Source organism: Puccinia triticina, chromosome 1A (assembly GCF_026914185.1).
Source record: "Puccinia triticina chromosome 1A, complete sequence".
Classification (NCBI taxonomy): Eukaryota; Fungi; Basidiomycota; class Pucciniomycetes; order Pucciniales; family Pucciniaceae; genus Puccinia; species Puccinia triticina.
Window position 1 is genome coordinate 8245751 of NC_070558.1, and position 13467 is coordinate 8259217.

The following is a 13467-nucleotide window of genomic DNA, read 5'->3' on the forward strand; positions in this document are numbered from 1 at the left end:
TTTTCGCTGTATTTTGGGTAATATTCACTTCAACCGTGGATGGCGTCTTCATCTGAGCTCCCCCTCGGATGAGATGCACATTTCCCAGCAGGCGGGCATCTTGCCTTCCTGCTGGTATTTTTTTTATTAAACATTCTTTAGAAAAATATCACTTTCCTGAGACTTGAAAGCTCTTGAAAGCTGGAGCTCAGCTCGGAGCAGGAAGGAATGGGAATCCACATGGAGCTGTACTCTAGAAGATACAGCCCATCAGTTTTTTTTTTCAGATCATTGACGGCCGCAATTCATGCAAGGATGGAATGCATCCGACTGGCGGGCTTCATACAGTGCAAGCCCTGAACAATCTGCCGGTCACTCGTCTCAAAAATGTAAAACTTCAAAGGGCCATGGCCACCGGATGGTTTGCTGGATTTTATCCATGCTTGGGCATGGGAAGGGTCGGATGTAGGCCTTTCAATTGGTGTAACAGGCCTCGGGAAATTCCCTCTGCAAGATAGGGAACAAGCGGAGGCAAATTCCTCCCACCTAAATTTGAAAACCGCTCACGCCAAAAGTCAGGGATACCCCACAAGCCCCTCTTTCAGAGGCTCGCTCCGCGAGAGGCGCCCGGCGGTGTTTTACCCGCCTCCCTCTGAAACGAGGGGCTTGTGTTAAGCTAGATTGATAGCGCCCATCCGCCGATCGCCACTTGGCACATCCATACAAAATATTAGGCTCAAGTGCGCCACTATCAGTATTCAGTCATGTCGATGATTGCGAGTTGTATAGTGGCCGTCTATGTCCGATCAGCCCACCATCCAAATGCACCCGGGACAGGCTCATCGGACCACTTCGTCGGCGTCCTGACCATCCCTGCCGGTAGCGGTGTTTGTGAATATTTGCCACAGAGGAGTCTGTCCCGGTCACCGGAACACAAGGAGCCCCGATTTTGCTGCAATCTACCCACCTCAGAAATATCACATCTACTACTCCGCAATGGTCCGTTCTCCACAATCTCACTCAAAGTTCAGACAGACCCCATGCTCTTCTCAAGGCGTTTAAAACGTAGATCTCAATTTCGGTCGTGAAACACGCGAAATACAAGGTAGATTAGCACGTATCAAACTTAACCTTCTGAGGGGTCCACTCCTGGCCAGGAATATAGTGAGCTGATGATACCACTGAAACAGTAGGACTCGAGATGCGTGTCTGGTGGAGGAAAGATGAGAAGAGATCCTGCTCGACTGCTGATTCAGAGCTACAATCTTAGCGCGCACTGTGTCTCGAGCGAAACATGTGAGGAGCATAAAAGAAACAGGAAAACAGGACGAAATTGTGTATCACTCGTAGTCTCAAAAGTGTCGTTTCTGGTTTGAAGGAAAAATTTCAAGAACCACGTCATCGCGACCTCCTTCCCGGGCGTAAAATCACAGTCTCCGTCGGCTGCACCCACCAATCATTCCTTTTCCACCGCATCGGCTTTCCACAGTTCAGTCTTGGGCATTTTGCAGCTACATAATAATGATCCCCTGGTCACTTCTCCTAGTTGAGCGGGCTTTTCTTTTTTTTTCTTTCTGTGATGTCCGGCCTTCCAATCCTAACAGCATTCAAAACATTCTTTCCTTTCAAATAAATCGGCAGCTTTCAGGGCAATGTTTGAGCGCACTACCGGGAACCAGCGGGCTTTATAGTCCGAGACAGCCTTTGCGAGTTGAGCAATTAAGCGGCATTCAACATTCAGCCGAACAAGATTTGGGACTTAGATGGCAGACCGGCGAAACAATTCTTCGATCGCCGTCTCTTTCAGCATGGTCTTTGGAACTTGAGTCAGTTCAACAGGTGAGCAGACGATCTACACTCTAGGAACAGGTGTAACTTCTTTGAAGATGCAATTTTTGAATTGCTTGTTGTATTGATATCTCCAGGAGTACGGCCATCAGCTGCTGAGTATTATCATCCAGCAGCCGAGTGATACGAATCGAAGAAGACGCGTGTCTGAAAGCTCTCGTATTTCGATGGATGATTCTAATGTCCGTTTCATAGAGTTAGAAGATAACCCAGACATCAAGGACGGTGAAGAAAACGACTGTCCGATTTGCTTATCAGAGCTCCAGGTGGGCACTGGAGAGAAGAGAAAACAGTGCACATCCTGCTCAAAAATCTTCCATAAAGTTTGTATTGAAAAATGGTTCATAGGGAATTGCACTTGTCCAAATTGTCGGGCGACGGTTCCCGGGTTACAATGTCTAAGACCAGACCCGCCATCCTCTGATGTGGAACAAGTGGTTGAAGGTCGCAGACAAACGATACCGTGGTACCGCGATTGCGTAATCCTTGCCCCTATTGGCATGGTCATAATTGCGCTTCTATCTCTATTGGCAGTATTATTGAAACACCTTCCCTGGCACTAAAAACCTCTCTTCGACCAGTGCTCTTTGTCAAACACTCTTAATGGCAGCATCAGAACCTTTTTTTTATCAGGTGAAATCCAATCCGACATTCTCTTGCTCCTTTAGCGTGGCGGGGCAATTCGTGAACCCAGCCTGGACGCTGCCTCTCCGCACCCCTGGGTTTTTTTGTTTCTTGATCTGGCTCTCATAAATGCTTGCTATCAGGCTCTGGGGCGCATGTGCACGACATGTGATTAAGCCTTGTTCCAGGCGCTTGGCCCTTGGCGATAAAATAATATAAAAATACAGTGAGACGTGCGAACATACTCATAAGTTTACTCCGGCAAGGTCTTCGCCACAGGCTCTTCGCCCTGCTGAATTTTTCAGTGTGAAATCAGGAGAAGACTGACAACCGGCAATTTGATTGAAAGCCAAAAAAGTCCCTCCTCTGCGGGGCTGAGTGGGGAGCAGAGTGCTGCCGACCGCAGGGAGGGACTTGGCTCTAGCCTAACTAAGCCTCTCGAACGGAGGGGGGGGGGGGGGGGCACATCCCGAAGGGACTCTCCGCAGGACAGCCCAGGCTGTACCAGGGCCCTCCGAAGTGGGGGATTTGGGTTAAAGTTAGGACTTGACTAATTCGGGGGTCGTGGCGTAGCGAACTTAGCCAAGTCCCTCTCTTGCCTGAGGCTTTGCCGGACTTGGTTAAGTTCGGGCGCGTAGAGCATCTCACCCAAATCTGTGTTGGGTGGAGAGCTCAAAGGAATCGATAATCTCATTACATACAGATGGAATGAGTCTAAGTAGTATCTACAAGAGTCTGTGACAGGCCACGTAGTCGAGGTCACTGTACATGTCATCTACATGTACCAACACCCCCCCCCTCGACAAGAAACTGGCACACAACTAGCAAAGAAGAGAGAAGGAAGAAAAAAGAATATTTAAGAAGAGTACCCTTGAATTATCGCCGCAATTGCCGTGTGGTTTGATTTTCCCAGAGATTTGGTGAGTATATCCGCGATTTGGTCCTTTCCTGGGATCCAATGGAGAGATGTCTTCTTTTCGTGTAGGGCTTGGTTGGTAACATAGAAATCGCGTTCGACGTGATGTGTCCTTTTGTTGGACGCGTCCTCGCAGCCTATCTTGACCACCGATTGGTTGTCGCAAAAAAGCTGAATCTGGAAGTCAACCCCCAGGATATCCGCAAGGAGGTTTCTGATCCAAAGGGAGTGACGCGTCGCGTGGCCCAGAGCCATATATTCTGCTTGGCACGTGGAGCTGGCGACACTTCGGAGTCGGCGCAATACCCACATGATGGGGCATCCGAAAAGGCGGATCAGAACTCCATACGTTGAGCGTGAATTGGGTCCACCCCAGTTTGCATCAACATAGCAGCCCACCCTTTCTTCTTCGGTCCGTCGCGGGAAGATCTTCAGGCACCGTTCCTTTGTGCCGGCCACGTAACCAATGAGGTGGTGGAGCGCTTTCCAATGCTCAGTCGACGGCCTTGAAGAGAAGCGTGCTAAGCAATTAACGCCGTAAGTGATGTCCGGCCTAGTTCCAATTGAGACATAGTTCAAACTGCCAATGACCGATAGATAAGCAGTAGCATTCACGCCTGGTTCCCCGTCTACAAAATTGCTGTTGAATCCCTCCGGGAGTGGAGTCGTGTAGGTTGTTTTGCCGTCCCACCTCTCCTTGAGGACCTTGTTGATCAGGTTTGGCTGAGTTAGCTTAAAACCTTGTTCAGTACGCTGGATTTTCACACCAACCATGCTCGTTAGACCTTCATTCCACTTGATCTCCAGGCTGCCTTTGAGTTCAGTCTCCAGCTTTTTTAATGCCACGTCCGAAGACCCCGTGACTATTCCGTTGTCAACGTGGACCCAAATTATCGACCGGTCCGTCTTGTTGCTCAGGGTGTACACACTGGAATCATAGTAACTTGAGACGTATCCTAGTGAGGCCAGGGTAGAGCTAAGATGTTTCCACCAGCAGCGGGCTGCTTGCTTGGTACCGTACAGCGCCTTGTCCAGAATACAGGCTTCGCCTGCCGCGACGTCTAAACCCTCCGGTGCCTTTACCCACACCTCTTCGTCGATGGGAGCGTTCAGGTACGCGGCGACGAAGTCGAAATTGTAAACTGGCCAGTTGTGCCGTGCCGCTATCGTCAGGAGGACTCGCATTGAGGTGAATGTGGCGGTGGGGGCGAAGGTATGGGCATAATCTGTCCCCTCTTTTTGATTGAAACCCTTCGCGACGTATCGGGCCTTGTACTTGATGGTCCCGTCGGAGTTGGTTTTCTTCGCGAATACCCATCGGGCCCCAAGGGCGCGGCGTTTAGCTGGTAGCCGCCGGACTCTCCAGACTTTCTTGCGTCGAAGATTGTCGAGTTCTGTGTCGATGGCTGCCTTCCAAAGTTTGGCTTCTCCACTTCGCATGGCTTCCTTGAAAGTTGATGGCACATCAGAGTACCCGCTTCTTGTGCTGTTTTGAGTCTTGTCAACGTTTGCTTCTTGTTCTTGAACAGCCTCCTCATGCACGAAGTTGCCTAGTTCCAACGTGTTGGCTTCCGTCGCCGTAGGAGCCGCTGGTAAGCAATCACGGCCGAAGTCCGCCCACGCCGAAGCCATGAGCTTCTTGGTTTTCGGGATCCAGAATGTCCACCCTTTTGATTCTTCCAAATGTCCAATAACTAGACCTTCGACTGCTCGATTGTCTAGTTTCTTTCTCTTTTCCGGTGCTACCAGGACATACGCTTTGGAACCAAACACACGCGCGCGATCTAGTTGTGGCTTATCTCCGAAGAACTTCTCAAAAGGGGTCATCTCCTTTGTTGTCTTGTTGGGAATGCAGTTGAGCGTCCATGCCGACCAGATAAACGCGTATCCCCAGAACTCTTTCCCAAGGCAGCTGTCGTAGAGGATGCTCCTGCCCATGTCTGCTACCGTACAATTGTACCGCTCAGCTGCGCCATTCTGGAAATGGTGATAGGGAAGGGACCTTTCTGCAATCACACCTTTCTGTGTTAGGTATGTTTCGAAAGTCTTGGAGTTGAACTCGCCACCGTTGTCCGAGCGGAGGATCTTGACTTTCTGGCCGGTTTGGTTCTCCCATCTGTTCAGAGTTTGCATCAACATGTTTGCTGCATCTGATTTGGCTTTCAAAACTTTAACTTCACTGTAAGACGTGTGAATATCGCGTATGGTCAGGGCGTACTTACCACCATTCATGGTTGGGGGGTCAAACGGGCCCATCAGATCAACGCAGACTACCGATAGTTTCTTGGAGCATCGATTTGACGGTCCTAGAACCGCTGTCCTGGTCGCTTTGCAAATTGAGCAAACAGGGCATTTAATCGAGCCAGTAGGCATCTTATCAGGAAGACCATAACCTAGTTTCATTTTGACCAACCGTCTTATTTGTCGGAGGCTGGCATGGCCAAAAAGGCGATGCCAGAACAGGAGAGTTTTCTCATCTGGGGTCAGGTCTTCTGGGTTCCAGGTGAATTGACTACTCTCAATGAAATTTGGCGACTGGAAGCAAGAATTCATTTCAACATTTTCAATAGGCCGCGGAGTAACAACAGGACTAGAAACATTTTGGTTGGATGGACATAGGGAAATCCTAAGGGGACGAGGAAGAGGCCAGGTATTCGTCCGGATGTCAAAATGGCTCCGAAGGAGTAGTTTTCCCGCGGGGCTAACCAGGTCAATAGTGTCGAAGTTGTTGCTGACGTGAAAACAGGCGTTAGATTTCTTGAAGGCTGCTACAGACAGCAAAGTGGATCTTGCCCGCTCACAGTAATATACTCGTTTAACAGCGATGATTATTGAGTTCATCCCTCGAAATCTCAAGGTACCCATACCTGTAATATAGTCACAGGGGCCATCAGTTGCTACTCTGACGGCTATAGGGTTGAGAAGGTCTTCAAAATCATGTAGGGCGTACCTGTCGCCCGTAACATTGTCGGAGGCGCCGGTATCCCAGATGACTTCTTGGCTACCGTCTTGTACGTTGACTGCCCGGAGGTCGAAACGATCGACAACTGGCTCAGCAGATAGCTCCTCATTCTCAAAGATGTAAGTTTCTTCTTGTTCTTCTGCGAATAGGTCCGGATTGATCATTCTGGTGTCAACCTTCTTGGTGGCAGTGGGTGGTGCTGAGATTTGCCGGTTGTTTGGAGCAGATGATTGCGTATGTGACGCCGTCGAGGACGACGTGTTCCCCGGCTGTAGAGGACGAACATATGGAGCTTTGTCGAAGTTGTATGTGATGGAGCATGGCGGAAAGGCTGGGGCTGGGTTCCTTGGTCGGTATGTGGTGTTTTGGGCGGTGAAGGGGGGGTTTGCCGTCCCTCGTCGTTTGCGCGGACAGTTTGGAGCCATGTGGTCTAATGACTTGCAAATGTAACAGTACGGTGTCTTGTCGACCGCTAGGACTTCTATCTCGCTAGCTAGGTCACCTGTTCGTCTAGATTCAGCTTCTTGGGTCATTATTTCAGCTTTTAAGACGTTCTTGCTTTCTTTCTTGGAGTTTTCTTGCGCGTTCAGTTCGGTCCTCGCCGCGTCCAATAAAGTCATCAGCTCGTTGAAACTTGGCGACCTTGAGTCGTTTGTCCCCATGAAGATTTCGACTTTGCGATCGAGAATGGGTTGGATCTCAGTGTTCCGCAAATTGCGTTGGAGCACTAATCCCATAAGTTCATCAATGGAGAGTCCTATACCCGATTCGGCGAGAGTTTTCAGAGAGTCGTTGAAAGCCGAAAAGAGCGAGGCGTTTGTTGATGGCAAGGTGATGTCAATGTCGATGAAGGCGTCGAAGGCGTTCATCTGAGCTGCTCTGCAAGTCGTCCTGAACTTGGACACCAATTTCTTGTAGACTTCGGAGGCGGAGTCGAGCGACAAGACGTCCCATGCTAGATCCTGGTGAATGGAATTGTTGATGATACCTAGTGCCACTTTCTCCTGGAGAGACGTGCCGGGGTCTTCCGCGCTGGTGACGAAAAAATTCATGTCGTCGAACTGTTCCTTGGCATGTAGTTGGAGCATCCGTTCCCAAGCGCGAAGGTTGGAGCCGTCAGGTTGTAGTTTTTGACTTTCGGTGATGCGCTTTGAAATTGCCAAGACTCTGTTCGAAACTCGGTCGTGCTCGTCTTGCTCAGCCTTCTTCCTCATCTGCTCGGCCACCTTCCGTTGTTGTAGTTGGTCAGACAGTCGTTGCTCGCGCATCTCATTGATCAAGCGTTCCATGAGAGCCATGGGAACCATGGGTTGAGTTGTATCTTGAGCCATGGTTTGTCGGTGGGCTGGTCCCGTAGTGGTTGAGGGACCGGCGATCCTAGGTTGGAAAGTGGTTTCGGCCACGTCTTCATCTTCGTCCGCCTGGTCTGACACAGCACGTCCTTTGCCTTTGTCTCCAGAGTGTTCGTTGAGCATTGGATCGAGAAGGGTTCGCAGTGTTCTCCGTTTTTCCGGTGCCGTAGGGGCGCGCGATTGTTCAAGGGCTGCCCAAGCTGCCTGTGCGTTGGGGGTCAGACGCGCGATGGTATGCGCCAGGTCTTCGTACCGGTGTGGTGTCTTGTTTGGTTTGCGGTCTTCAGGAGCCGAACGGTCTGGGTCTGCCATAGTTTTGTAGGGGTGGCGTGATATGGTGATTAAGAGGGGATAGGAAGAGAAGAAAAAAAAGGGAAGTTGTCCTCGGTCGGCGTAGTCGCTCCAAGGTCGAGTAGAACCACGACCCGACTTGTTGGGCTACACACAAAGTTTAAACCAAGAATACTGCTCTTTCAGCGGCACCGTGGCTATGGGTGATCAGTCCAACGTAAATATCTGCAGGATATTCACCACGGGCTCGCTTAAAGAGTAGTAACCTAAGAGTATACCCGTGAGCGTTACCACACAAGACTAGGATTTACGAGAGAACTAAACTCCCGAGGTCGAATTCGGTCGGATAATCAGTTAGAGAGAAGAGAAAACGATGGGAAGGGTTTTGATTAAGGGATTATTATTTTGTTTTAGTTGTTATTATTATTGTTTTACGGACTTACTTCGCGCACTGCGAAAAGCTCTTCGCGCACTGTGCAGTGCGCGAAGTTTGCAAACACTTCGCGCACTGCGCGTGAAGGGCGCAACTTTTTCAAATTATTTTTTGACCAATCAATAGACAAGCTTATTATTGTCCTCTGTGAATTTATTTGGAGTTTTTTGAAGCTTCCTTGTATGCTTAAAAATCCCACCAATGAAAAAAGCAAGTACAGCCATTTGGGGACCTGGAATTCATATTCCCACAGGCCAAAAAATACAAATAATTTAGTGAATCATATTAAATATGTATTTAAAAGTTTTAGAAATTTTTGGCCACTTTGTACAAGGACAAGGCTTTCAAAAATCAGTAACTTTTTCTCAAGATATGCCAAAATGTGCCAGTAAGTGGTGAACTTTCTAATTTTTGAAAGCCTTATTCTTGCACAAAGTGGCCAAAAAATTCTAAAAAGTTCAAATTCATATGTATCATGATTCACTAAATTATTTGGATTTTCTTACTCGTGGGAATATGGATTCCAGGTCCCCAAGTGACTGTACTTGTTCATTTTATTGGTGGAATTTTTAAGCATACAGAGAAGCTTCAAAAAACTCCAAATAAATTCACAGAGGACAATAATAAGCTTTTCTATTGATTGGTCAAAAAATAATTTGAAAAAGTTGCGCCCTTCACGCGCAGTGCGCGAAGAGCTTTTCGCAGTGCGCGAAGTAAGTCCGTTGTTTTATTATTATTATTATTTTTTTATTTTTTATTATTTTTTTTAATGCGGAGGTCGTCGACGGTTGGATGTAAAGGAAAAGAAAAACCGAGTGTTGGGATAGATGAAAGGTGATGATTTTTGGTGACTCGCCGGCGGACTACGGTTACTCGTCTGGGATGACTACGATACTCGTTCTCAATGAGAACTACTGGAAGAAGGCTCGTCCTGGTGCCGGCTACTGATGTGTATAATATATGAACTTTTGAAGAATTTTCGAGCTACTCCGGCGAGAGGCTCATAACCTGTTGGGTGGAGAGCTCAAAGGAATCGATAATCTCATTACATACAGATGGAATGAGTCTAAGTAGTATCTACAAGAGTCTGTGACAGGCCACGTAGTCGAGGTCATTGTACATGTCATCTACATGTACCAACAATCTGATCTCCGAACTCCGGCCCACCGCATGGGGAGGGACTTCGATAAGATACTTAGAAGAAAAACATAAGTACCGTTGTCAGCCAACCGATTCGGTTGCTCAGAGCTCGAGCCAAGAGCAAATCGCCGAAACTCGCGGTGTCGCTGTTTCGTGAGTTACGGAAATGGATCGACCTGTGCTTAGAGTTGACAACCGGTCGGAGGAAGCTAAATGAATCGACTCATGACTCCGGAGGGCAGTTGTCGAGTTGACGGTGTTTTATAGATATCGGAACACGACTTTTTCCGGGATCACAACTAGAGGCTATAGCGATCGGTCTCGGGCACATGAGACGAATTGCTCACGATGAAACACATACCTCAAGTCGCAACCAACTTGGAACTGATCCTTCTAATTAGCGGTGTCCAAATCAACCGAGTCAGCCTATTATCCATTTTTTGACGGAGCGGTTCCAGCAATGTATGTAGCTCGTTTCGCGGAAGCATTGCTCTACCAAGCTCACTCCTGGAAGCCGAGGCGAATTGGAACAGGAAACCTTGGACCTGAATGCCTATATAAACCGCCTGGGTTTGCTTCGTGGCCCGTTTTCCTCTACCTCACCTCATCTTAAAGTTTGTTTTAACTGTACATAGTATATGAACCAGTGAGTCTATCTGTTCAAGGGAATACCCTCAATCATTGGTCACTCGAGTCTGAGAAACCGCTTCCGAGCTGTAGCGCACTTTCGCTTTTTTTTACTAGCCCAAATATCATCAAAGACCGTGTTTACTACTCTCATAAACGTCCAGCATTACGAGGCTGTCTAAATACCAGACAGCAGCTTCCAGAATGCTCCCATATTTCTCTACAATCCTAACCACCATTTCACTCCTCTCTTCCGCAAAATCTGATGCTTTCGGGGATAAAACCCTTTATCCGAGTCCCCCACCAATGAACATTCAAGGGAACGTCATAATTGGCTACTACCAGGCCTCCCGCGGATTGTATCAGCAACTAGAATCTGTCCCTTGGAGTTAGTAATGTATTGCCATTATATCTTCATCTCGACTGGCTGAGGCTAATAAAACGTAAACACTCAGAATATTATAACAATGGGTACATGGTCTTTCAGGGCGTGTGGCCGATAGAACAATTCCGATTTACATTTGGGTCGGAAGACGAAAACACATTGGCTGTCCAAAATATGGAACCATTCGTTCAAGCCGCAACCAGAAGTAAGTATTACTCCAGTACTATAAAACTTTAGTGAAATGCTAAAGGTTTCTTATACGTTTTAGATCGGGTCACGCCTCTTTTAGGTATAGGGGGAGAACAAGGTTCAAAGTGAGCAATTAAGATCACATGTCTTTACAAACGGCCATCTAGCAAAACTGGCAGTTCAGCCCCCGCTTACTTCATTCTAAATCAATTTCACAGGTTATTTTCATACTATATGGGCAGTGGCGGATCCCGCACGAATTTCGTTCGTGCTGTTGTCGATCTAGCAAAGCTCTACAATTTCCAGGGTGTGGTAGTCACTTGGCTATGTACGGCAATTTGATTACTTTTCTACTCCACTACATGCTGATATTAACATGTTGCACATATGATGTCTTCCCTTGGCATTGTCTGTTCAACAGCCCCAAACGAGTTCGTTTGTTCTTTCTTTTCTTCCATAAAGCGCCAGTCTGTTAATTTTCTCTCATTTTTCGGATTAATTTTTAATTAGTCGTGGTGCTGGTTGCAACAATCGATCGCCGGAGGACGTAGTCAACTTCGGTTATTTTGCCCAAGTAAGCTCAGTTAAAAAACGCAACAAAAGTGGATAAAAATCAATACATTTTCTGTATAATTGCACATTCAGGAATTTAAAAAAATATGGAAAGAAGGCCGCCTCATTGTCCGGGTCAACTTCAACGGCTTCATTGGAGCATTGGGGACATATGCAACGCCCCAAGAAACAAGCCTGCTTGCCCAAAATGCAGATTATGTGTAAGTCATCCAGAATCCCCGTCAGGTTTAGAATGTAGACTTGGTAGCTCTGACAGGATTCCTCAATGGCAGTGACCTCATGGCATATGATGGTTATACCGGAAACAAAGGCGATAAAACTGGTCCATTTTCAGCCTTAACTGGAGGCGATTGTCCCAAAATACCTTACCTTTCAAACGGGATAAAAGAATTGCTTCAGGTCATGAATTACCAAGGCTTCTCGCCCCAAAAACTCATCCTTGGATTTACTGGTTACGGTCGCCTATTTTACTTACCCCAACAGTTTGATATGAAAACTGATATATCCCAGGTGGCTTATGGCGCGGCGCCGGTGAGTCAAATTATTTTATTTTGGCACTCAAAACTTGGGTTGTTGGAGATGATAAAACACTTGATTCACTCAACTCTGCCTTACTTGGTTTAAATTCTAAACTAGCAAGGGGGATGGGCAGACAATCTCAACGGAACAGTGGACTCCTGCAATAGAGTTCGTGGCTACGAAGGCATTTACCTATTAACCGAAATCTTGAACAATGGCTGGCTCGCCCGAGATGGGGTCACATCCACGCAGGTTTTGACCAGGGGTTGGGATGAATGCTCCAAACAGGTAAAGGATTTCTTCAGTACAGATTCTATCTGAACAAGAATTTAATTTTGTCCTTCTGGTTCCTACTTAGCCTTACCTCTACGACAACAAACATCTGTTAGTTTATGATGATCCTGGGAGTTTGAGCATTAAATCAAACCATGCAAAGCAGTCCGGACTAGCGGGAGTTTCTTTGTGAGTCTCTATGTTTTTTTCAGAGGGGACTTTGTGTGTGATATTGAAATGGTAAATTAAAACTCCTGAAATTGCCATTACAGATATTACTCCATGGGTTTTCCTGATGTTTTCTTGCAGGCTGCAACCTCCCCCTGGAGTGGATCAAGTGGATTTGGTGGATCTATCCCTTTGAATTTACATCCAAAGTCTTGATCAGGGGAAATCAATTAGGATTTGTAAACACTGTCTCCCCAAATGACATGTGTGATAGGATAATTCACCTCAAGTTAGATATTGGTCCTTTTGCTGCATTGTGACTATTGAATGTATTCTCTTAGATGAGATAAGAACATTTTCAACCATATTCCTACCAAAAAATATGACATTTGCTTGTAAAACACAATCAAAAAACACATTTGACTTTCCCCCTGTGATACCATTTCCTTGTATGTTCATTCTTTCAAAATTTGTGTAAACTTAGTACATCATTTTTGTGAAATTTCAAACACAAATTTGGCAGTGATGAGAATAAAATTGGTGTGAATCATTTCAAAAATTGGAGGGGAAATGCAAATTCCCACAGAAGCTTTTGCAAGTGTTTTGGATGAAATAGACCCACTGCACCATTGAACAGAAAATCAGGGGGCTTTTCCTCAATATGAACAGTTGGAGGTTGTTCAAGTTTTTCCCTGTGGTGCCAAACTGTTTGAGATTGGGAGGTGGGGCTTGCACCACATTATATGACAGGTCAAGATCTCTAAGATGGATATAGTAGAAGGATTCAGCTTATTTGGTGATACTATAGACTGAGGTTACCCAGAAAATTGTACCAATAAAATGCAGTGTTTTGAAATCACTGCCTGAAGCAATGCTGAAACTGTTCAGGTCTGGTCTGAGGAGAGAAAGATGGATTATGGGGTTCTGGGGTTTCTGCATCCTAAGATGGTAGATTGCAGGATGAGGAATCTGCCTGGATATGAGTGTGCATGCTGTGACATGTATGTGGAGGGCTATGTACATGGAAAGTGCCACTCTAGGACCCTGGAAACCCCCTATAGAGGTGGGTAACCAAAATGTATGAATTTTTTGGCCAAAACCAAAAAGGGTACTCACCAAATATGTATGAATGGCCTTTTTTTGGCATGCGGGTACACACGGAAAATGTACTTTTTTTCTCATGGGGTT

General features: G+C 46.8%; 1 protein-coding gene across 1 annotated transcript; it reads left to right on the top strand.

Annotated features, from left to right (window-relative positions):
- Positions 1 to 10376: 10376 nt before the first annotated feature.
- PtA15_1A908 (uncharacterized protein) lies at positions 10377 to 12475 on the top strand (the record flags this gene model as incomplete). The annotated part of the gene is made up of 11 exons (XM_053165984.1): positions 10377 to 10560; positions 10628 to 10762; positions 10826 to 10871; positions 10965 to 11053; positions 11168 to 11177; positions 11257 to 11320; positions 11392 to 11519; positions 11592 to 11850; positions 11956 to 12126; positions 12197 to 12300; positions 12421 to 12475. 11 exons carry the CDS (start codon positions 10377 to 10379, stop codon positions 12473 to 12475), a joined length of 1245 nt encoding a protein of 414 aa, XP_053017121.1.
- Positions 12476 to 13467: the final 992 nt, after the last annotated feature.